The sequence below is a fragment of the Scylla paramamosain genome, unplaced genomic scaffold (genome assembly GCF_035594125.1).
Source record: "Scylla paramamosain isolate STU-SP2022 unplaced genomic scaffold, ASM3559412v1 Contig115, whole genome shotgun sequence".
In the NCBI taxonomy this organism is placed as follows: Eukaryota; Metazoa; Arthropoda; class Malacostraca; order Decapoda; family Portunidae; genus Scylla; species Scylla paramamosain.
Window position 1 is genome coordinate 115,001 of NW_026973780.1, and position 24,156 is coordinate 139,156.

The 24,156-nt window shown below is 41.1% G+C and overlaps 1 protein-coding gene and 1 long non-coding RNA gene across 9 annotated transcripts in view; one reads left to right on the plus strand and one right to left on the minus strand.

The window, feature by feature from the left end:
- The window catches only part of LOC135099285 (ankyrin-3-like), a 76,913-nt gene that overhangs the window by 47,230 nt on the left and 5,527 nt on the right, over nt 1–24,156 (plus strand). For all 5 annotated transcript variants that reach the window (XM_064001670.1, XM_064001669.1, XM_064001673.1 and 2 more), the window contains 2 exons: nt 22,378–22,647; nt 23,486–23,893. In XM_064001670.1, coding sequence (XP_063857740.1) covers nt 22,378–22,647; nt 23,486–23,893 — 678 coding nt within the window. The remainder of the gene's footprint in view (nt 1–22,377; nt 22,648–23,485; nt 23,894–24,156) is intronic.
- Nucleotides 5,137–19,503, minus strand: LOC135099286 (uncharacterized). Of its 4 annotated transcripts, none has more exons than XR_010267822.1 (5): nt 19,301–19,503; nt 16,868–17,333; nt 16,329–16,420; nt 7,474–7,581; nt 5,137–5,281 (listed from the first exon to the last, which is right to left on the minus strand). It is a non-coding gene; the product is annotated as an uncharacterized LOC135099286 (long non-coding RNA). The 4 variants fall into 4 exon arrangements; XR_010267820.1 differs by having other exon boundaries at nt 7,474–7,598; XR_010267821.1 differs by having other exon boundaries at nt 16,329–17,333.

Here is a 24,156-nt window from a genome sequence, read left to right on the forward strand (position 1 = left end):
GAGAAAGAAGAAAGTCTTGTGCAGCTAGGCCGCAGGAGGAGGGGAGGCATGCAGTTAGCAAGATCAGAAGAGCAGTTAGCATGAAAATAGTAGTAGAAGACAGTTAGAGATGCAACATTGTGGCGATGAGAGGGAGGCTGAAGACAGTCAGTTAGAGGAGAGGAGTTGATGAGACGAAAAGCTTTTGATTCCATCCTGTCTAGAAGAGCAGTATGAGTGGAACCTCCCAGACATGTGAAGCATACTCCATACATGGACGGATAAGGCCCTTGTATACAGTTAGCAGCTGTGGGGATGAGAAAAATTGGTGGAGATGTCTCAGAACACCTAAAGTCATAGAAGCTGTTTTAGCTAGAGATGAGATGTGAAGTTTCCAGTTTAGATTATAAGTAAAAGACAGACCGAGGATGTTCAGTGTAGAAGAGGGGGACAGTTGAGTGTCATTGAAGAAGAGGGGATAGTTGTCTGGAAGGTTGTGTCGAGTCGATAGATGGAGGAATTGAGTTTTTGAGACATCGAACTACACCAAGTTTGCTCTGCCCCAATCAGAAATTTTATAAAGATCAGAAGTCAAGCGTACTGTGGCTTCCCTGCGTGAAACGTTTACTTCCTGAAGGGTTGGATGTCTATAAAAAGACGTGAAAAAGTGCAGGGTGGTATCATCAGCGTAGGAGTGAATAGGACAAGAAGTTTGGTTTAGAAGATCATTCATGAACAATAAGAACAGAGTGGGTGACAGGACAAAACCCTGAGGAACACCACTATTAATAGATTTAGAAGAACAGTGACCATCCACCACAGCAGCAATAGAATGGTCAGAAAGGAAGCTTGAGATGAAGTTACAGAAAGAAGGATAGAAGCCATAGGAGGGTAGTTTGGAAATCAAAGCTTTGTGCCAGACTCTATCAAAATCTTTTGATATGTCCAAGGCAACAGCAAAAGTTTCACCAAAATCTCTAAAAGAGGATGACCAAGACTCAGTAAGGAAAGCCAGAAGATCACCAGTAGAGCGGCCTTGACGGAACCCATACTGGCGATCAGATAGAAGGTTATGAAGTGATAGATGTTTAAGAATCTTCCTGTTGAGGATAGATTCAAAAACTTTAAATGGGCAGGAAATTAAAGCAATAGGACAGTAGTTTGAGGGATTAGAACAGTCACCCTTTTTAGGAACAGGCTGAATGTAGGCAAACTTCCAGCAAGAAGGAAAGGTAGATGTTGACAGACAGAGCTGAAAGAGTTTGACTAGGCAAGGTGCAAGCATGGAGGGGCTGTTTCGGAGAACAATAGGAGGGACCCCATCAGGTCCATAAGCCTTCCGAGGGTTTAGGCCAGCAAGGGCATGGAAAACATCATTATGAAGAATTTTAATAGGTAGCATGAAGTAGTCAGAGGGTGGAGGAGAGGGAGGAACAAGCCCAGAATCGTCCAAGGTAGGGTTTGTAGCAAAGATCTGAGCAAAGCAAAAGCGAAGCAAAGCGAAGCAAAGTTATTGGAGATATTTTTGGCTAGATGCCAGAAGTCACGAGGGGAGTTAGATCTTGAAAGGTCTTGAGACTTTCTGTTAATGAAGGAGTTTTCGGCTAGTTGGAGAACAGACTTGGCATGGTTCCGGGCAGAAATATAAAGTGCATGAGATTCTGGTGATGGAAGGCTTAAGTACCTTTTGTGGGCCACCTCTCTATCATGTATAGCACGAGAACAAGGTCTGGAAGGTTTAGGTTGAGAAAAAGAGTGAGGAATGTACGCCTTCATGCCAGACACTATCACCTCTGTTATGCGCTCAGCACACAAAGACTGGTCTCTGACATGGAAGCAATAGTCATTCCAAGGAAAATAAGCAAAATACCTCCTCAGGTCCCCCCAACTAACAGAGGCAAAATGTCAGAGGCACCTTCGCTTAGGGGGATCCGGAGGAGGGATTGGAGCGATAGGACAAGATACAAATATGAGATTGTGATCGGAGGAGCCCAACGGAGAAGAAAGGGTGACAGCATAAGCAGAAGGAGTAGAGGTCAGGAAAAGGTCAAGAATGCTAAGCGTATCTCCAAGACTGATCAGGAATACGAGTAGGTTGTTGCACCAATTGCTCTAGGTCGAAGGCTAGTTCACCAGGATGGTCAGTGAAGGGAGAGGAAAACCAAAGCTGGTGGTGAACATTGAAGTCTCCAAGAATGGAGATCTCTGCAAAAGGGAAGAGGGTCAGAATGTGCTCCACTTTGGAATTTAAGCAGTCAAAGAATTTCTTATACTCAGAGGAGTTAGGTGAGAGATATACAGCAAAAATAAATTTAGTTTGAGAGTGACTCTGTAGTCGTAGCCAGATGGTGGAAAACTCAGAAGATTCAAGAGCGTGGGCACGAGAGCAGGTTAAGTCATTGTTCACATAAACTCAACATCCAGCTTTGGATAGAAAATGAGGATAGAGAAAGTAGGAGGGAACAGAAAAGGGGCTACTGTCAGCTGCCTCAGACACCTGAGTTTCAGTGAGGAAAAGAAAATGAGGTTTAGAAGAGGAGAGGTGGTGTTCTACAGATTGAAAATAGATCTTAGACTGGAAATGTTGCAGGAATTAATGAAGAAAAAGTTGAGGGGGGTGTTAAAACACTTAGGCAGTCCGAGCTGGGGACATTTATGGTCCCCTCCCCAGATGGGGACTCCGTGGCTGGTGTAGGAGTCGCCATGATAATTTTGAAATTTTTGAGTGAAGGGTGTGTGTTATTATGTGCTTGTAGTTTTGTGTGGAGGAAGAGAGTTGTCTTTAGAGGGCAGGCTGTGACTGCCCCCTTGTGTTGTGAGACATATCGGGAAACATTCAGTGAGGTCACAGCTGGGTTTAATGATAAGTTCACAGAACCCCCTGAACAGTGCTTAAGACCTCACTGGGAGTAATTATTGTTTCGGCAGATGTCTACAACATTTTGCATCCTTTATCAAGATGTATTTCTTTCTTCACATTTGTGTTTGTAAATTCATGTTAAACACATGAAGTACTGCTTAATTTCAAGAGGTGCTTATAGATATTAATGAGGTGGTAAGCTTGCAGGTAATGGTTATGCTGTAAGCTTGGTAACCCGTTTTGTTGAGTTAACTGTAATGCAGTGCAAAATATTTCAGTAGTTGGTGTGCACATTTCTCAAAGAGAGGGCAAAAATATTTAACGTGGCAGACACGTGACTGTCATGAAGGAAACCACACAGGTGGCTAGCTGAACACTAACTCACTAATTCAGAACACAAACTGTATTTCATTCTGTACTAGCTGCAAGCCAACAGGAAAGCATCAGGCAGCTTCTCTAGGCTGCACGAGTGGACGGGGACCGTGTTGGTTGCAAGGAAGCAGGGTGAAGCACCAGATCTTTCATTCCTCGGTATTTTTTCAAGCTGTCTTCTTCGGCGATAATTTGATCCCTGTGAAGGCAGCTTGTTGAAACATTTGGGGAATGAAACACCTCTATCTTCACCCTGCTCTCTCTCTCTCTCTCTCCCCCACAATCCCTATCCAGTGCTGCTTTTCACAGGAAAATAACAAACAGATAGAGAATTAATAATAATAAAATAATTAATAATAGAAAATAATAATAATAATAATAATAATAATAATAATAATAATAATAATAATAATAATAATAATAATAATAATAATAATAATAATGATAAGTTAAGGGTTTTAGTGTACCTTGGTTCAAATGGCTCTCAAACACCTCTCGTGTAGCTGAGGACACCCTTGGTTCACTGAGGGCATCAGCAGAGCCAAGGGGACGATTGTGGTTGCCCTGGATCTCCACAGAGCAAACAAGTTCACTCCTCAGCTTGTCATTGGGCCTACTGTGGACAGTAGGCCCGCAGTGTGTCCAAGTCCGTGGACACCCTGCGACTGTCAGGTGAACACCAGTAATGCTTTTGTGTCTGTGTAGCCAGTGTAAAATGCACGCCTGACTGCCCAGCTACTCTCTTTAAGCAGCACCTCGCTAGCATGAGCAGTGCTGCAGTCTGATGGTAGACTGATAAGTGTAGTTGAAAGTACTCACAGGTGTCACAAAATCACAGTCTTGTATTTACACTGAGTGCATCAGGTCCTACTTGAAGGCAAGCACTCATCAAAAATATAAACATGCAATTCACAGCAAAGCAAAGTATACAACTCACATCGTCCCAACACTTGAAAAAATGAACATGATGTGATTCTTTAAACAATCGGCTGTTTAGTCCTGCTCCTGACGACAAGTCTTGAGCCACATGCTGACTGATGGCAGTATGGAGGGGCTGGGAGGTGAACACAACGTGTTCTCCAAGCCGAGCTCTGCTACCAGCCCCAAGAGATTCTCTGAAGGGTTTTAACCTAAGCTATCCTAGCCTACCCTAAGCCACCTATCCTAAGCAGGCATAACCTAACCTAACCAACCCATGCCTGAGGAGGATGAATTGCTACAGTACGACCAAACTGCAAACTACAAAACTGTGATGTTCGTTATTGATTGTTTATGTTATGGACGATTTTGAGCACAAAACACGACGGAATTACTTCACTCTGCCTCTTCTCCTGTTGTCCCCCTGTGACCTTGGGGACTCGTTGGAAAGCGTGGTTTATGGACGGGGAACGCAGAAGTGCTCGTTTTTTGTACTTGAATGGAGACGAAAGCTTAAAATAAGACAATCCTAACCTGACCTAACCTGACCTGATCTATCATAACATAACCGGATCTAACCTAACCTAACCGTTTTCCACTGCCTGGCCAACGCTTTAGCCATGAACACAAGTGCATGGTTTGCCTGCTTCAGACTCTTGCCACGGTTTCCAAAATCCTTCGTACCAATGATGGAATCAGAGGCCGGGTCAAAATGGAGAGATTCTCTCACGGTCACTACATGAAATGCATGCCACAGAGAGTCTCTTCCTTCGACATAGTCTCTACTCTCTTCCTCAGGACTGTCAGAATTTGTTTGCTCCTGCCTACTTGAATGGAAGTTTGCCTTAGCCAAAGGTGAAGACTGCAACTGCTGGGGAGTGAAAAAGTAGAGCTTTAAAATCTACACGCCTTAGGACTATGGTAACACAAGGCCAGAGCAAACCTCCTCCTTTGCCCGCCCCCCACATCTTCTGCCCTTCTTATTTCCTAAGCCATTAATTACCTGTGCTCTGATAAACTCCTGCACTTCAGGGCTTGCATATGGAGAAATAGAGTTTTCAGCTGCTGTGGATTCTTCAGGGTCTGCTACCTCAATCCCTTGTTTTTTGAGCTTGCTGATGATGTTCTGCAGCAACCTGATTTTTCTAAGCCCTGAAAACATTTCATAATTATTTCAGCTGTTTTGTTGATAATTATCATAACTTCAAAAATTCCAGTTTGTCTTTCACATACCAGATTCACATTTGTAGCTGCCTCTGGAAAGTGGTGTTTCCACACAAAACAAAACAAAGGTCAGGTCATTATAACAACGGTTCAAAGACAAACGTGAACTGATGCGGAAAACTCAACAAAATATACAATTATAGCACTTTTTTTTTTTTATGTAGGAAGGATACTGGCCAAGGGCAACAAAAATCTAATCAAAAAAATGCCCAATGAAATGCCAGTCCCATAAAAGGGTCACAGCAGTGGTCATAAATTGGTCGATAAGTGTCTTGAAACCTCCCTCTTGAAGGAATTCAAGTCATAGGAAGGTGGAAATACAGAAGCAGGCAGGGAGTTCCAGAGTTTACCAGAGAAAGGGATGAATGATTGAGAATACTGGTTAACTCTTGCATTAGAGAGGTGGACAGAATAGGGGTGAGAGAAAGAAGAAAGTCTTGTGCAGCGAGGCCGCGGAAGGAGGGGAGGCATGCAGTCAGCAAGATCAGAAGAGCAGTTGGCATGAAAATAGCAGTAGAAGACAGCTAGATATGCAACATTGCGGTGGTGAGAGAGAGGCTGAAGACAGTCAGTTAGAGGAGAGGAGTTGATGAGACGAAAAGCTTTTGATTCCACCCTGTCTAGAAGAGCAGTATGAGTGGAACCCCCCCAGACATGTGAAGCATACTCCATACATGGACAGATAAGGCCCTTGTACAGAGTTAGCAGCTGGGGGGGTGAGAAAAACTGGCGGAGACGTCTCAGAACACCTAAAGTCATAGAAGCTGTTTTAGCTAGAGATGAGATGTGAAGTTTCCAGTTCAGATTATAAGTAAAGGACAGACCGAGGATGTTCAGTGTAGAAGAGGGGGACAGTTGAGTGTCATTGAAGAAGAGGGGATAGTTGTCTGGAAGGTTGTGTTGAGTTGATAGATGGAGGAATTGAGTTTTTGAGGCATTGAACAATACCAAGTTTGCTCTGCCCCAATCAGAAATTTTAGAAAGATCAGAAGTGAGGCGTTCTGTGGCTTCCCTGCGTGATATGTTTACCTCCTGAAGGGTTGGACGTCTATGAAAAGACGTGGAAAAGTGCAGGGTGGTATCATCAGCATAGGAGTGGATAGGGCAAGAAGTTTGGTTTAGATCATTAATGAATAATAAGAAGAGAGTGGGTGACAGGACAGAACCCTGAGGAACACCACTGTTAATAGATTTAGGAGAAGAACAGTGACCGTCTACCACAGCAGCAATAGAATGGTCAGAAAGGAAACTTGAGATGAAGTTACAGAGAGAAGGATAGAAACCGTAGGAGGGTAGTTTAGAAATCAAAGCTTTGTGCCAGACTCTATCAAAGGGTTTTGATATGTCCAAGGCAAACAGCAAAAGTTTCACCAAAGTCTCTAAAAGAGGATGACCAAGACTCAGTAAGGAAAGCCAGAAGATCACCAGTAGAGCAGCCTTGACGGAACCCATACTGGCGATCAGATAGAAGGTTGTGAAGTGATAGATGTTTAAGAATCTTCCTGTTGAGGATAGATTCAAAAACTTTAGATAAGCAGGAAATTAAAGCAATAGGACGGTAGTTTGAGGGATTAGAGCGGTCACCCTATTTAGGAACAGGTTGAATGTAGGCAAACTTCCAGCAAGAAGGAAAGGTAGATGTTGACAGACAGAGCTGAAAGAGTTTGACTAGGCAAGGTGCAAGCACGGAGGCACAGTTTCGGAGAACAATAGGAGGGACCCCATCAGGTCCATAAGCCTTCCGAGGGTTTAGGCCAGCGAGGGCATGGAAAACATCATTGCGAAGAATTTTAATACGTGGCATGAAGTAGTCAGAGGGTGGAGGAGAGGGAGGAACAAGCCCAGAATCGTCCAAGGTAGAGTTTTTAGCAAAGGTTTGAGCAAAGAGTTCAGCTTTAGAAATAGATGTGATAGCAGTGGTGCCATCTGGTTGAAGTAGAGGAGGGAAAGAAGAAGAAGCAAAGTTATTGGAGATATTTTTGGCTAGATGCCAGAAATCACGAGGGGAGTTAGATCTTGAAAGCTTTTGACATTTTCTGTTAATGAAGGAGTTTTTGGCTAGTTGGAGAACAGACTTGGCATGGTTCCAGGCAAAAATATAAAGTGCATGAGATTCTTACAACATTGTGAAGCAAATAAAAGCAGTCACCAGGCTTGGGGCAAGGCTGTGGTGGTGTCTGGCCTGCTGCCCCAAGCTGCTGCTCAGTGATGGGACACTGTGCGGGCACCTGAAAAGGGACGCCACCTGCTGAATGGGCAATGTGTTAGTCATGGTGGCTTTCAAGTGTGTACATTCACACGGTGTACACTTGCCTCGGGAGAGCCCTCACTGTCACCTGACTGTTGAGGGCTTTATGAGAGACCACAGTTTTCATATAGCCTGGCTAGTTTTAGCTGCAAGTAATGGCTCAGCATTGCCTCAAACTACCATGTGTTTTGCCTCTGGCAACAGAAGCCTGCATTACAACCACTAGCACATGTACATGGGTGTGACAGACACATAAATTGGTGATGTGTGCACCATCTGCAGGCAAAGTGTCTCATGGAAGCGACACCAGTATCACCACTTGTAGGAACAGGAGAAACCATGATTTACTTATTGAGAATAAATCATATTAAAATGTAATGACAACACATATTCATAAGAAACTCTACTGTTACCAGTATAGTAATAAGCAAAAGTTACTCAAAGAGACATACTGCATTAAACAACAAATGAAGATATATATCAAGGTATTCTGCATGAATGAACCTTTGTCACACACACAGCTACACACACATACACATATACACACACACACACACACACACACACACACACACACACACAAAGAAGGAAAAGATATGTGTGGAAAAATTAGTGGGGACATTACAAGAAGAAAAAGAGCTAACTGGAGAGATCGAAGAAATTAAAAGATTGGGTAGATATGTTGAGGGTGGACAGAGTCCTATGAAAATAAGGTTTAGGTCACAAGTGGCAGCTGAAGAAACACTGAGTAAATCATGGAAACTGGCCAAGGTGGAAGAATGCAAACAAGTGTGGATAAAAAAAGATAGAACAAGAGAAGAGAGAGATACTATAAATGAACTAAAAGAAGCAAATGAAAAAAATGGAAAACTATCAGAGGTGGAGAAAAAAACTGTTCTTTTGGAGGGTTATGGACATGAGGTTGAGAAAGTGGTACATGAGGGAAGTAAATGCGGAAAGGGAAGACTAAAAGTAGCATACACGAACATAAATGGACTAATGGCGGCAGTGTTGGAACTAGAAGACTATTTAAAAGAGGAGAAACTGGACATCATGGGATTCATTGAAACTAAATTGGCAAGTGAAGGGGATATATTAAATATTGGTGAAGGAAAATATAACCTATGGATGAGAAATAGAAAGAATAAACGGGGAGGAAGTGTGATGCTTCTAGTTAGGAAGGATTTATTAGTGGAATCTGTCACATATGGGGTGGAGGAGGCAGAAGTATTGAAAATAAGTTTGACAGAATATTGGAAGATACCGTAACGTTGTGGTCATTTATGTTCCCCCCCTATTCCAACTCTTGGAGAGAGGATTAATATAAGAAAATGCCTGTGGACACAAGGACATGTTTGGCAGAGCTGCTTGAGGAAAATGACGATATACTCCTGATGGGGGAATTTAACTGTAAAGAGATATCTGGGGAGAACTGGACCACAGAAGGCAGGGAGTCATCATGGGGGAACAAGCTACTAGACTAGACATGGCTATTGAAAATTTCCTGACACAGTGGTTTACAAATGACACCAAATGACAAGATTTAGGGGAAATGAATCACCTTCAAGGCTTGATATAATTTTCACCAAGGAACAAGAAATAGCAGACCTTAAATACATAAACCCAACAGGAAAAAGTAGTCATGTGCTGATTCAGTTCACAGTTATGAATCATAACCTCAGTATAAGGAAAGAGGACCACAGAAGAGAATGGCTAAACTACAGCAAGACTAACTTTGGAGAACTTAGGAAGTATTTTAGTGAAGTGAATTGGAACATAGTTATTCAAAAGGAAGACAAAGGAAAAGTGGACAGCTTTCCTGGACATTTATAATAAGGGAGTAGAGAAATTGGTACCCAAAAGATCACCAGAGAGCCTTTTCAAAAAGGATTGGTACAACAGATGTGCAACAGCTAGATTGGAGAAAGAAAAAGCATGGAACATGTGGAAGAAAAACAAGAGACTGGAGCTGTGGAACAATTATATAAGGAAGAGGAACAAATATGTCAAAACTTGCAGAGATGAGCAGAAAAATTTTGAAAGCAACGTTGTGGAGAAATGTAAAGACCAAAATTATTTTATAAATTCATTAGTGGAAAATTAAAGAGTAAAGATGAAATAAGTACGGTAAAAGCTGGAGAAGGGACAGTGGATGACCCAGAAGAGGTAGCTGAAGTGTTTAACAGATACTTCTACTCTGTGTTTACTAAGGAAATTTATTTCAGAGGTGAGAGGACAGCGTTATAAAAAGAGACCGACCTAAAGGAGATTAAAACATCAGTAGATGAAGTAAAGAATATGTTGGAAGACCTGGATGTAAGGAAAGCAATGGGTCCTGATGGTGTCTCCAGTTGGATTTAAAAAAAGTGTAGCCCACAATTAGTCTCAGCATTGCACAATTTAATTAGCACTACCCAGGTAAAAGGTAGAGTACCCATAGACTGGAAACGGGTGGATATTACCCCAATCCACAAGACCAGAAGTAAAGAAGATCCATAAAATTATAGACCTGTATCGTTCACAAGTGTGGTGGCGAAGATTTGTGAAAAGATTATCAAGAACAGATGGGTGAAATACCTAGAAGACAACAAGGTGATAACAAAGAAACAGTTTGGTTTCAGAAAAAGATCTTGTGTTACGAATTTGATGTTTCTACTCAAGAGTAATAGATATAGTGCAAGAAAGAGATGGATGGGCCGACTGCATATACTTAGATCTGAGAAAAGCATTCGATAAAGTTCCACACAGAAGACTAATATGGAAACTGGAAAAGATTGGAGGACTCAGTGGATCACTGATAAAGTGGATGACAGACTTTTGACAAACAGAGAAATGAGGACAGTAATTAAAGGCAGCAGATCAAACTGGAGAACAGTAATAAGTGGCGTCCCACAAGATTCGGTACTTGCACCTATTATGCTCGCAATTTATGTAAGTGATATGACAGAAGGTGTAGAGTTACATGAACCTTCTTGCTGATGACGCTAAGATTATGAGGAAAGTAACAAATGAAGAGGATTGCAATGCTTTAAATCAGGATTTAATTAAGATTAATGAATAGTCATTGAGGTGGAACATGGAGTTTAATGCTAAAAAAAATGTAGTGTGATGAGGTTTGGAAAAAGTTTGAAAAGACTAGTTGGCAACTATTACTTAGGGAATGAGGAAATCTCTACAAGATCAGAAGAAAAAACCTAGGAGTAATTATTACTAATAATTTATCATTTGGGAAACACATAAACAAAATTATAGGAGAAACATATTTTCTGCTGAGAAACATCAAGATAGCATTCTCCTATACTGATGAATATATATATATATATATATATATATATATATATATATATATATATATATATATATATATATATATATATATATATATATATATATATATATATATATAAAATGATAACAACGATGATACGTCCGAGACTGGAGTACGCAGCATTAGTGTGGTTGCCAAGTTTGAAAAAGAATACAAGGAAGTTAAGGAAGTTAGAAAGAATCTAGAAAGCTGCAACTAAAATCCCTGCTAGCTTAAGAGAGTATAGTTATGAGGAAAGGTTGAAGAGATTGGACCTGACTACACTAGAAAAAAGGAGGGAAAGAGGTGATTTGATACCAATATATAGAATATTAGAAGGAATGGAAAAGTTGGACAGAGAAGACCTCTTGATACCAGATATGAGAGACACAAGAGGACATGGAATGAGAAGGAGTGTTTGCAGAAGACATCAAGAAACATAGCTTCCCCCACAAAAATATAAGAGTGTGGAATGAACTTAAGGATGAGACCGTGTGTGAAGACAATTCATAAAGTTAAAGAAAATCTAGATAAAAGTTGATATGGAGACGGGATAGCACTAGCCTAGTGTGGCTCTTGTCTTGTATTTCACAACTAGGTAAATACACCCACACACACACACACACACACACACACACACACACACAAACAGCTACACACACACACACACACACACACACACAAACACACACACACACACACACACACACACCATGTGGTGCACGCCTTGAGCAGACGTGTTGTGAGAGGGCTCCAGAAGAAATACAACTTTGCCAGATAGAAGTTGGAATAAACACAAACTCCAGGGCCTAAGGCATGGAGCTATACTATATGTACTGTCCCACCCTGTATATGAAAAAAATAAATAAATAAATAAATAAACAAGAGAAATGACAGAGGGTGGTGGTGCCGGAGCGACAGGTGGAACAGCTGATGAGTGTAAACAAATGGCCAACGAAGACGAAGACGGAATGGAGAGTTGGTCAGAAGTACGTAATAGTCCAGGTATGAAGGACTTCCAAGGCTTTAGACCAGAAGAAATGGAAATGGCAAGAACGACCATGTTTAGAAAGTGTCTGATGCTCAAGAAAACTGTGCATGAATTGACGGTTAGGGTAGCTTCTCTAGAAAGAGAAAATTGTGAATTAAGGAAATGCTGTGGCAGTTACGCAGAGAAAGTTAAGGACTGTGTTAGGACAGTAAATGTAAATACACAAAACATCAACGAAATTAATAAAAGGCAACAGGATTGGACAAAAAAACAGGAAGAGGAGAAGGTGAATATCAAAGACATTATGGAGATCCAGTTGAAGGAAGAGATGGAAAATTCTGTAGTGAAAGTAATCAAGTAAAAAGAGAAGTTAGTTAGAGACACAGTAAAAAAAAAAAAAAAAAGTGTGTGGTAGTGCTTGATGTCAAGGATGAAGTGAAACCTATCAAATATGAGAGAGAAATTTGATAAAGAGTCAGTCAAGAAAGTGATTAGTCAAGCTGTTGAGGAAAGTGACAGCACAGTGGAAGAGACTGAAGAAGTGACAAGGATTTGCAAATATGTGCAAGGAGGTAACAGGCCAATCAAAGTTAGGTTTAAGTCTCAAATTGCAGCTGAAACAGTTCTGTCTAGTGCCTGGAAACTATAAAAAAAAAAAAAAAAAGACTACTTTTAAACAAAATATGGATAAGAAGAGACTTAAGTGAAGAGGAAAGAAAGAAAATGAACGATATGTTGAATCAGGCAAAGGCAAAAAATGGGGAACAAACCGAAGAAGAGGAAAAGAAATTCTACTGGAAAGCAGTAGACATGAAACTAAAGAAGTAGTTTGCAGGAAACAGGGAGAGGCGTTGAAAGAGATAAAGGTGGCATACACCAGTGTCAATGGGATATTATCAGTACAAGAAGAGTTAAATGGTTTCCTAAGGGAAAATAAGTCTGACATTATAGTAGTTACTGAATTTAAATTAAGTGATGAAGTTACTGCAGTTAATATTGATGAAGAGAAGTACAATATGTGGATGAAGAATAGAAAAAAATAAACAGGGTGATGGAGTAATGATGTTGACAAGGAAAGAGCTACAAGTGAAAGAAGTGTTCTTTGGAGAAAGACACGAGGAAATGATTGAAGTGAAGGTGAAATGGGCAGTAAATGGTCTAAGGACCTTTGTTGTGGTATATATCCCACCTAAGACAAGCTCATGGGATTTAGATGAATATCATACTCTACTGGAAGACACAAGATTTTGGACAGAATAATGAGTAAGAATGACAGGCTAGTACTGCTGGGAGATTCGAACTGCAAGGAAGTTTGCTGGGAAGATTTGACAACCACGGGAGGGGTCATGTCACGGGGATGCAGACTCTTGACACTGGCAAAGAAAAACACTTACCCACTGGGTTAGAGAAAATGCAAGATACAAAGAAAATGAAGAACCACCAAGACTAGATTTAGTGTTTACTAAAGAACCAGAAATTGCTGATAAAATGGAATACAAACGTCCAATAGGAAAAGTGACCACGTAGTAACAGAACTAAACTTGAAGAAATTTAAAGAAGAATTAAGGAGAAGAAACCACAGGATTGGAAGATTCAATCATAAGAAAAGAAAATTTGATCAGCTTAAGAAATACTTTGAAGAAACTGACTGGATTATGTTTAAAGAAGTAAGGGGAGTGGAAAGTAAATGGAAAGAATTTGTTGAAATATATAATGGAGTGCAAAGATGTATACCAAAAGTAAGAGGAAGAGAAGAGATACTGCTACAAAGAAATGGAAGAGAGGAAGAAGACAAAATTTGTTGGCAGGGTACAAGACAAAGAGAAACGAACAGGCGAAGATATGGAGAAGGGCATAGAAAATACGAGATAGATATAACAGAAAAATGCAAAGACCAACCAAAACTGTTCTACAGACATATTGACAATAAAGTACAATGAAAGAAAATAATAGAAAAATTAGAAGTAGATGGCAAAGAATATGAAGAGACTGAGGATATGGTAGCGGTGACGAGTGATGCCTTTCAGTCAGTCTTCGCCAATGAAAGCGAATTTATACTACAAGAAAGTGAAGGAGCAGCAGTTAACTCTCTTGAAGAAATTGATGTAGCTATCAGTGAAATACAGGAAATGATGCAGATGTTAGAAGTAGATAAAGCACAGGGACCAGATGGTGTATCAAACTGTGTTTTAAAGGGATGCAATAATCAATTGGCAGACAAAATACATCATATTGCAGAGCATTCATTACAAGAGAGCAAGGTACCAAGTGACTGGAAAAAGGCTGGTATTACACCAATATTTAAAGGGGGGGTGTAAAAAAGACCCTCTGAATTATAGACCAATATCATTAACATCATTTGTGGCAAAAATATGTGAATGAATTGTGAAAGATAGATGGATTCATTTTTTGGAAGAAAATGGCATGATAACATGTACGAGTAATTTGATTTGCTTTTACTGATTGACACAGTACAGGAGCATAATTGAAGGGTAGATGGTATCTACCTGGATTTGAAAAGGCCTTTGACAAGTTGCCACATAAGAGACTCCTGTGGAAGATAAAAAAAAAACACTGGTGGAGTGAAAGGGGGTCTCTTGAAGTGGATGGAAGACTCCCTAAGCAATAGAGAAATGAGAGCAGTTATTAGAGATCAAATACTTGGAGAAAAGTAGCAAGTGGAGTACCTCAAGGCTCTGTACTGGCTCCCGTCATCTTCACTGTGTACACTGATGATATGACAGAAGGGATCAACAGCCATATGAGTTTAATTGTGGATGATGCCAAACTGATGAAAAAAAAATTGAAACGGAGGAAGATCAGAAAGCTTTACGACAAGATTTGAACCGAACTGAAAAAAAAAAAAAAATGGAGCTGTAAATGAGAAATTAATTTTAATGCAAAGAAATGTAGCTGACAGGAATTTGAGAAGAGTAAAAAAGACCATCTGGTGATTATAAGTTGGGAAATGACTATATTGCAAAAAGAATAAAGGAGAAAGACCTTGGAGTGATAGTAGCAGACACACTGACTGCTGATAACCATATAAACAAGATTTTTGGGGAAACAATGAATTTGTTAAGAAATTTAAGAATTGCATTCGCATACTTGGATGAAGAAATGATGAGGAAACAAACTAACTGTAACGATTTGTCCGAAGTTGGAATGTGGAATGTTGGAAGGATACAGAGGGGAGGAGAAACCATCTATGCCAGACCTGGTGTTTACATAAAAACCGGAGCCCAATTAAATGTTTAAGCCCAATGGGAAAAAGTGACAATAGATGAAAAACTACTTAAAGGATAGAGAAATGAGAACTGTGATCAGTGACACCTGTTCAAGATGGAGTAATGTAACAAGCGGAGTGCCACAGGGGTCAGTGTTAGCACCCATTATGTTCCAAATATACATCAATGATATGCAGGAATGTTTGACCAGTTATTTTAATCTGCTTGCTGGTGATGCAAAATTGTTAAGAGTAACAAAGAGCCATGCTGATTGTTTGGAGCTGCGAAGAGATATGACAAGACTTATGGGTGGAGCAAGAAGTAGAAATTGGAATTGAATGCTAACAAATGCCATATGAAGGAACTGGGAAAGAGTAAAAGACCTGCATGGGACTATAAAATGTGGGAGGAAGTAATAATGAAGAGCAAGGAGGAGAAAGACCTAGGAGTGGTTATTCAAGATATACCCTGACCCCTGAACAATGAACAAGTGAAATACCTGGCTTGATGTACAGGATGTTAACAAATGTTAGGGTGGCATTTCATTACATGGACAAGACTAAGATGAAAAAAAATTATAGCCACTATGCTACGTCCCAGGCTGGAACATGCAATAGTGGTGTGTTCTCCGCATATGAAGAAGGACATGAAGAAGTTGGAAAGAATTCAGTGGGCAGCTACAACGATGGTACCAAAGCTGAAAGAAAAGACTTAACGTGCAGAGAAAGGATGAAAGAAATGTGATTGCCAACTTTGCAAGTTAGAAGAGAAAGAGGAGATCTAACAACGATGTATAAAACGGTTAACCGCACTGAGAGGATAGACAAACAGGACCTGGCAGTGCTGAAAGAAGATGAAGCTGGACGGATGAGAGGACACTCAAAGATCCGGAAGAGTCAGTGTTTGAGGGACATCAAGAGCAGTTTCCCACACAGGACTGTGGATATCTGGAACAGCCTAAATGAAGAGGTTGTTATAACACCAAATGCAAATAAATTTAAGGAAATACTGGATAAATATAGATATGGAGATAGGACACTATGAGCCCTGCTGGAACCTGCAATATGCAACTAGGTAAATACACACACACACACACACACACACACACACACACACACACACACACACACACACACACACACAATGATATGGCATTGGCCTTCACCACACAAGACAGGTGAAAAATTAATGTAAGACATTACCTTGTCTGGCATCCCAGCTAACATGTGGTGGAAGGTCCGGGTGATTGTGTCATCATTCGTTTTCAGCCATCCAAAATTTGTCCTGTAAACATCTGCACAAATAACCAAGTAGTAAACATCACATGGTGATATTACAAACATTTTGTTATTTTAAAATCATAAAATAATAACTTGATATAACACAATTAATTTCTCCCCATAATGTGGAAGCTGTACTTGTGACATGTCCATGACCACTCAGGCATCAATCCTGGATGCTTCATGTTCTACTGGAGACAAAATTAAAATATGAACCTTAGAAAAAAAAAAAAAAAAAAGGAAGATAAAATAAATAACTGCTTGTACAAATATAACATGTAAATATACAGTAAGGGAAATGTGGGATGAGATGTTCCAAGTTATTTGATGTTTACAGTATGTGCTCACAATTTTGTTTGCATTGTTCACTTGAAGGTAAACAATTATTAAACAACTATTTATGGGAAGGAATATGGCAAACACTAAGAAGTAGTAAACAATTAAGGTGTGTGTATACATACATCTATGCACCTTTGAGTGTCCCACTGCTGTTACCACCGTGGCTGTCGTGTGCAGGACTGCCAACTCAAGGACTGCCACCTATGCACCTTCAAGTGTCCCACTGGTGTGACTGCCATGGCTGTCGTGTACAGGACTGCCACCTATGCACCTTCAAGTGTCCCACTGCTGTGACCGCCATGGCTGTCATGTACAGGACTGCCACCTATGCACGTTCAAGTGTCCCACTGCTGTGACTGCCATGGCTGTCGTGTACAGGACTGCCACCTCAAGGATGCCATCTATGCACCTTCAAGTGACCCACTGCTGTGACCGCCGTGGCTGTCGTGTACAGGACTGCCACCTCAAGGACTGCCATTTATGCACCTTCAAGTGACCCACTGCTGTGACCACTGTGGCTGTCGTGTACAGGACTGCCACCTCAAGGACTGCCATCTCAGCAAATTCCAATGCACTGAGAATGACATGCTGAAGAAACAAAAAAAATAAGTAAATAAACAACAACAATAACAAACTGTAGACAAGCTGTGTTGTACAGTTTCATATTTTACCTAAACCGTGAGGCAATATTCAAATGTAGCGAACATTTGATATAGGTACATTATTTTACAAATCACAACCTCCGACCACTGTGCCGTGCTTCACAGTGCCTCAGGAAAGCACCGTCACCAGCGCGCATCCAGACAGTAATGACGGTTAGGTACAACAGTACTCGCCGTATTAAGTCAGCAACTCTCAAGAAAATTCCAATACTTTTCAATATAACTATGAGTACTGCCAAAATTTCTCATCATACGATGCAAACACTGCATTTTAAAACATGTATATAATCAGGGACAAAAAAATACAACTATTGAAAATAGCCTCTCATCACGTACGGGACGGCATTACTGAGAAGATAACACTTGCTCCAAAGAAAACAAGAAGGAAACAGTCATCACAGACTACCTGGGTGTGTTTCTGACAAGCTACATTCAGGTTTTTCACTCACTGGAACCGTCTGAAAATGTAGTGGAGATGTAATAACCAGAAAGTTACTCTAAATGCATACCTACACTCAATATTTGTGCACCACAGAACTTGACATAAAATCATCAGAGAAGGAGAGGTGGAAATAGTGAGAGTTTAGATCCCAAACTTGTACGTGTAGTTTTATCTTTAGGCATACTGCTGCATTTTGCTGTTTTTTCCAGGTGAATTTCTTTCTTAGAAACCAATAACCTTGCAGAGATATTTATACAAGCAATCTACTGCAACACTATGCCCAGGAAACTACACCTGCTTATGAAAATGTGCACCTGGTCTTCATGTGAATCCCGTACAACATATATTATCCACACACACACTCTGCATGTACACATCATCTTTTGTCACATCCTACCAGGAATTTCACCTGCCGCACAGTCATTCATCAACCCATTACATGAAAAAACAATCCAAAGTAAATTTCCCATTTACCTACAAACTCCATATGGTGGACAAGACTTTTTTTTTTCCAGGTAAGTTTTGATGTGATTTTTTAAAATCTTCATTCACTTCCTGTCACAAATCATTCAGTTTTCATTTTTACCACCTGTCCACCATAAGGAACAGTAATTTATGACAAAAATTAATTGCAGATTAGTCAAAATGCACCAAAACTTAGCATAAAAAATGGTTTTGTCCCTGTACTCGTAAATACTCCTCTACACTGTGCAGTTCACAGTTTACAGCAGTTGCTCACAATAGCACTCCTGATAAAAACTAAACAATTAAAAGAAAAAAACAAAAAATGCTCACTGGCAGCATTAGCATAAGTTTCTGACATCATGGGGTTCCTAACCTAACCCGACTTAAACGAAACCTAACCAACCTTCCCACCTAACCTGACTTAACCAACCATCCTAACTAACTCAACTTGACTTAACCAAACCAAACCTAGCCAACCATCCTAACCTAACCTAAGTTAGCCAAACAAAACCTAACCAACCTACCTAATTAACCTAACTCAACCAAACCAAACCTAAACAACCAACCTAATTAACCTGACTTAACCAAACCAAACCTAACTTAGCTACCAACCTAACCTAACCAAACCAAAACCTGGCCAACCTAACTTAACCAAACCAAACTTAGCCTACCTACCTAACTAACCTAACTTTCTAACTAACCTAATCTTAACACGTCAGAAAGAAAGCCAATAAATGTTCAGAAATCGTTGCTGGCATCAGTATGTGACACACACATATATATGGACTTCATAATATTCAGTACGAGGAGCTCCAGCCAGTGAGATGCGTCATGAAAGCTGAAGTGAATATGTATAGGTTGTGTCTGATTCAACAAATGCACTATCTATTTCATAACCCTCTTAAAATGACAACTGCATCCTTGAAGTGCATTGAGTAAACATTTATTTATGTACCCCTTCATCTCTTATTTGCTACTATACTCACCTCTTGGTATCCTTAGGAATGTAGCTTTTTGGGACCATCCTTGTCCCTCTCCACTCACACACACACTCACAGCAGGGATTCTTTGAAATTCCTGGTCTTGATCTCGATCTTGATGGTACTGGTGGCTCAGGATCACTCCTAAGCCAAGCCTTTGGATCGGCAACTCCTGTAGAAGGGGGAAAAAAAAAAAGAGAAATACACAGCATCCTCTACAGTAATTGTTTCTTCATCTGGCACGCCACATTCTCTTCAAAAACTCTTTCACCATCTCAATCATCCTTTCATTCGGCTTTCTACACAGAGCAACAACACCATCCATTCTTTTCCTGTCTTCTCCACTCTTTCATTCCTATCATGTCCTAACTCAGTCAGTATCACTTGCATCATCTCATTCCTGTCTCTGGCATACTTCACACACTCCAGCACCACATGTTCCACCGTCTCATCCTCTCCCATGTCACACATCTGACACACTTTGCTGCGGGACTCAGACCACCTGTAACTCCTTGCATTCACATCCATACACTGTGCCCTCACTCGGAAGAGATCACCGCCCAGGCTTCCATCATACCACTTTTTTCATGCCTCGGGGCCCCTTTCTCCATGTACCATTCCAGGGTCTTCTTTCTTTCCATCTCATTCTTCCATTCATTCAGTCCCGCATATTTCACTTCTCTGTCTATCTCATTCTTCCATTTTTTCACATCCCATTCGGCTCCCACTCTGCCTCCTCTTGTTACCACCCATTCACGCACATTTTGATTGCTCCCAGCCATTCTTATCGCCCACACAACTTGCAATCCATTCCTGTTTGTCATTCTCATGCATCTCTTCCTCCATTTGCTTCCACTTTCATTCCACAGGTACACCTTCCTTGCTATTCTTGCATCATCCATTCTCTCAAGCCTAATCTTGTACCTAAGTGTGGCTTTTGTGAGTCTTTCCCTAAAAGTGCTCCATCCCATATCACCTCTCAAGGCTTCAGCTGCTGTGTACCTCGGTGCACTCAGTGCCATCCTTGCTATTCTATTCTGGCCCACTTCTAAACTTATCAATTACACTTTCATTCCATGCAATCACATCCATACCATACATTATACTTGGCACAGCCACACTCTTCCACACTTCTCAACACATCATACTTACTTGCTCTCATCCTTGCCGTGCTTCCCAATCTACCTACCCACTGGTTTACCATACTTATCTTTTCATTTTTTTGCCTTTGCACACCCACTAGGACTCATCCACATACCTAAGTACTTGTATTCTTGCACCTGTTTCAACTCATTCTCTCCAAGCCTCCATACCACATTACTTTCATCCTCTGACCTATTCACAATCATTACCTTGCTTTTCTCACTGCTAAACCTTACTCCAAAGTCTTTTCCATAACCATCCACAACATCCAACAAACTTTGAAACTCATCTGCCGATTCACTCATAACAACTACATCATCTGCATAAAGAAGCACACATACTTTATCATTCCCCACACTTACCCCTACATACATTCTTCTCATTCTAGCTGCTAACTCCTCTGTATACAGGCTAAAAGGGGTTGGTGACAATATACAGCCTTGCCTAACTCCTCTCTCACTCTTCACCCAGTCTGTTTCTATGTCTCCTAGTCTGTATCTAGCTCTTGTGTCCACATACATACTTTGCACTATGTTAACTATCTTTGCACTTAATCCAATCTTTTCTAAGACTCTACCTAGCATTTCTTTGTTCACTCTATCATAAGCTTTCTCTATATCCAGAAAACCTAGGTACAATTTATCCCCATCCTTCTTTTCTTCTCAGTCATTTCATTCACCACAAACATATTGTCCTCAGCTCTCCTATCCACACGAAAACCATTCTGTTCTTCACCAGCACCCCAGCTCTCTCAATCCATTTACAGTCTCTCATTCAACACTGCACTAAAAACTTTACCTATTGTATTCACTAATGCAATTGGCCTGTAGCTCTTCAACTCATTCTTACTCTTAAATCGTCCCTTATGCAACAGACACACTCGGCTCTCATTCCACTTTCTTGGCATTCTCTCTTCATTCCACACTCGGTTGAATAATTCAGTCATTCTATCAATCACTACCTCCCCACCATTCTTGTAGAGCTCATACAGTATATCATCTGGACCTGCTGCCTTGCCATTCTTCTGCCTTCTCACACAGCTCTCCACTTCCTCCCTGCTGATTCTTTCATCCAATTCATCTGCATTCTTCCTTTCCAGTGTCAAACATCCTCACCCTAAACATCTCACCTATCCCACCTTCTTCCCAGAACCCTTTGATTGCCTCCATGATTCCCTCCTTCTCTGTTATAACTACACCATCCACTGTTAGACTCTCCACACCAACACTGCCTGACATATTATTACCTCTCATGAACTTGTACCATTCACGGCCAACTTCCATACCTTTCTCTCTTAAAGATTGAATCACACTCCTTTCACTCTTCACTTTAGCATTCACTATCATTCGTCTTGTCAAACACTGCTGTTTCACATACATTGCCCATGCATTCTGATACTCATTCTCTGCCTCATTGCTTTCATGCCTCTTTTTCCTTAGCCATCTACAATCTCTACTCATTCTCTTTCGCTCCTTACTAGCAGCTTTGATTTCATCATTCCACCATGGTTTACATACATTCTTTCTTCTACCTACTCTCACAAACTCTATCTGTTTCTGAGCAGCACCCCTCACATCCTCAACCAGTTTTTCATTCAGCTGCTCCACGTCATGCACACTTTCGTCATCCTTCAGTTTTTGACTACCGCTTCGGATCTTACTCGGGGACCGGCATTTCAGTGGTCTTTTTTTATTTTGCTGGATTTTTGTTACCCTTGGCCTGTGTTCCCGCTACATAAGAAATGAAAAATCACAGACACACACACACAGGCCATAATAATACACACTGACACATCGCCACAGCCACCAGTGAACACTTATGTCGCCACCAAGTGAAACTTTCTGAAAACTGTGACATTATTATATTATTACATCACATTATATTATATACCTTTCATTGCGATACAATCAGCACCATGGTTTCCCTTTTCTCTCCGGCAGAGCTACAAGCTTCCTGAAGAACTGCATGAGGAATTGCTCTCAACAGTCAGTCGCTGGGACGACGTGCAGGCGGTGTCCATCCTCCTGTGTAAGGGCGCGCCTATAGAGCTCCTGTGTGGCCTTTCCGTCCTCAGACTGGCTGTCACCACCGACCGCATAAACACCGTCAGCCTGCTGCTGGCTAGCAGTGCACCACTGCCTGCCAGCTTGCTGCAGGAGGCTTGGCAGAGCCCCGACGTGACTTACAGGGTGCTGGCCCTACTCACCACCGTGAGTACCCTTCCCTGTCTCACAGAACTACCTCACTTTATAAAGATGAGGACGAGCACCGGTACTGGACCCAAGTCTCAGCGGTGGCTCCTCTGCAGAGTGGAAAGTGTTTGAACAACTTGGGTGAGTTATAGGTCTGTTAGTTGTAGAGGACAAGCCTTTGTGTTTCAGTACCGTCAGTTTCAAGTTTTAGTGCTGCACATGACAGACCTGCAGCACACCAAAGCTGCCCAACATTAGAGATCATGCAACAGAATCTTATAATTTCATAAAAGGACACTTCAGTGTAATGTTTAGAACAAGCAATGAAATAGATCTCATAATAGTTGAATCCATGTTAATTCATCATTATAATCCTAAAGGTAATTGTAATAATGCTTGTCAAACCTAATATTTTATTATAATTCATCATTATAATCCTAAAAGTAATTGTAATAATGCTTGTCAAACCTAATATTTGATTATAATTCATCATTATAATCCTAAAGGTAATTGTAATAATGCTTGTCAAACCTAATATTTGATTATAATTCATCCTCATAATCCTAAAAGTAATTGTAATAATGCTTGTCAAACATAATATTTGATTATAATTCATCATTATAATCCTAAAAGTAATTGTAATAATGCTTGTCAAACCTAATATTTGGAATATTTTTTTTGTATTTTTCCTTTTTTTCGGACAAGGTAAGGTTCTATTTGTACATGCACTTTTAGATTTGTGACAATGACACTTCTGCATAGCTGCCCTACCTCTCTCTCTCTCTCTCTCTCTCTCTCTCTCTCTCTCTCTCTGCGCACGGTGCTTACCTGATATGTGATCATCCTTTCCTCACAGGCCTACTGCTGCCGGCTGCGTGCAGAGCAGCGTCGCCTGGAAAAGGTCAGCAGCGCCCTTGTCGAGGGCATCGACAATCTAGTGACAACCATCGAGGGAAATACTCCCTGGCAGGCAGCCTGGCGATGGGGAAAGGAGACTGACCGGCCAGCACTGAGCGACCTCCTGGCAAAGGCAGCGGCTGCCAACTGCCCCGTGACTGCCGCCTTCCTGCATAGGGCAGGAGGGTGGACAGTCTTTAATGGAGCCTCTGGTGGCACTGCCCTCCACGCTGCCCTGGAGGCTGGCCACAAAGGCATGGCCGAGCTGCTGATCAGGGACCTTGGGGGCTGCCCGTACGTGCCGGACACACGTGGTCGGCTTCCAGTGCACATGATGCCCGACGGGGAGCAACAAAGACTGGAGCAGGTGAGGCTGTTTGTCTGTGTGCTCTTTTGGATGGCGGCATGAACTCACTTCACCAACTAGTGAAAACTTCGGCACCTGTCGCGCGGGGCCGAGATGAGGGGATTAGGTGAGGTAAATGTAGATGAATTGTATAAAATATTTCGTAGATAAAGTTCATACAGGTCAGCTAGCAAATATCCCGCATAGGGCAATAAGATCACAGAAAAATTACTCTAAATGGATGACTGCTAGGTTAAAGCATTATATAGGGCGTAACTGCTAGG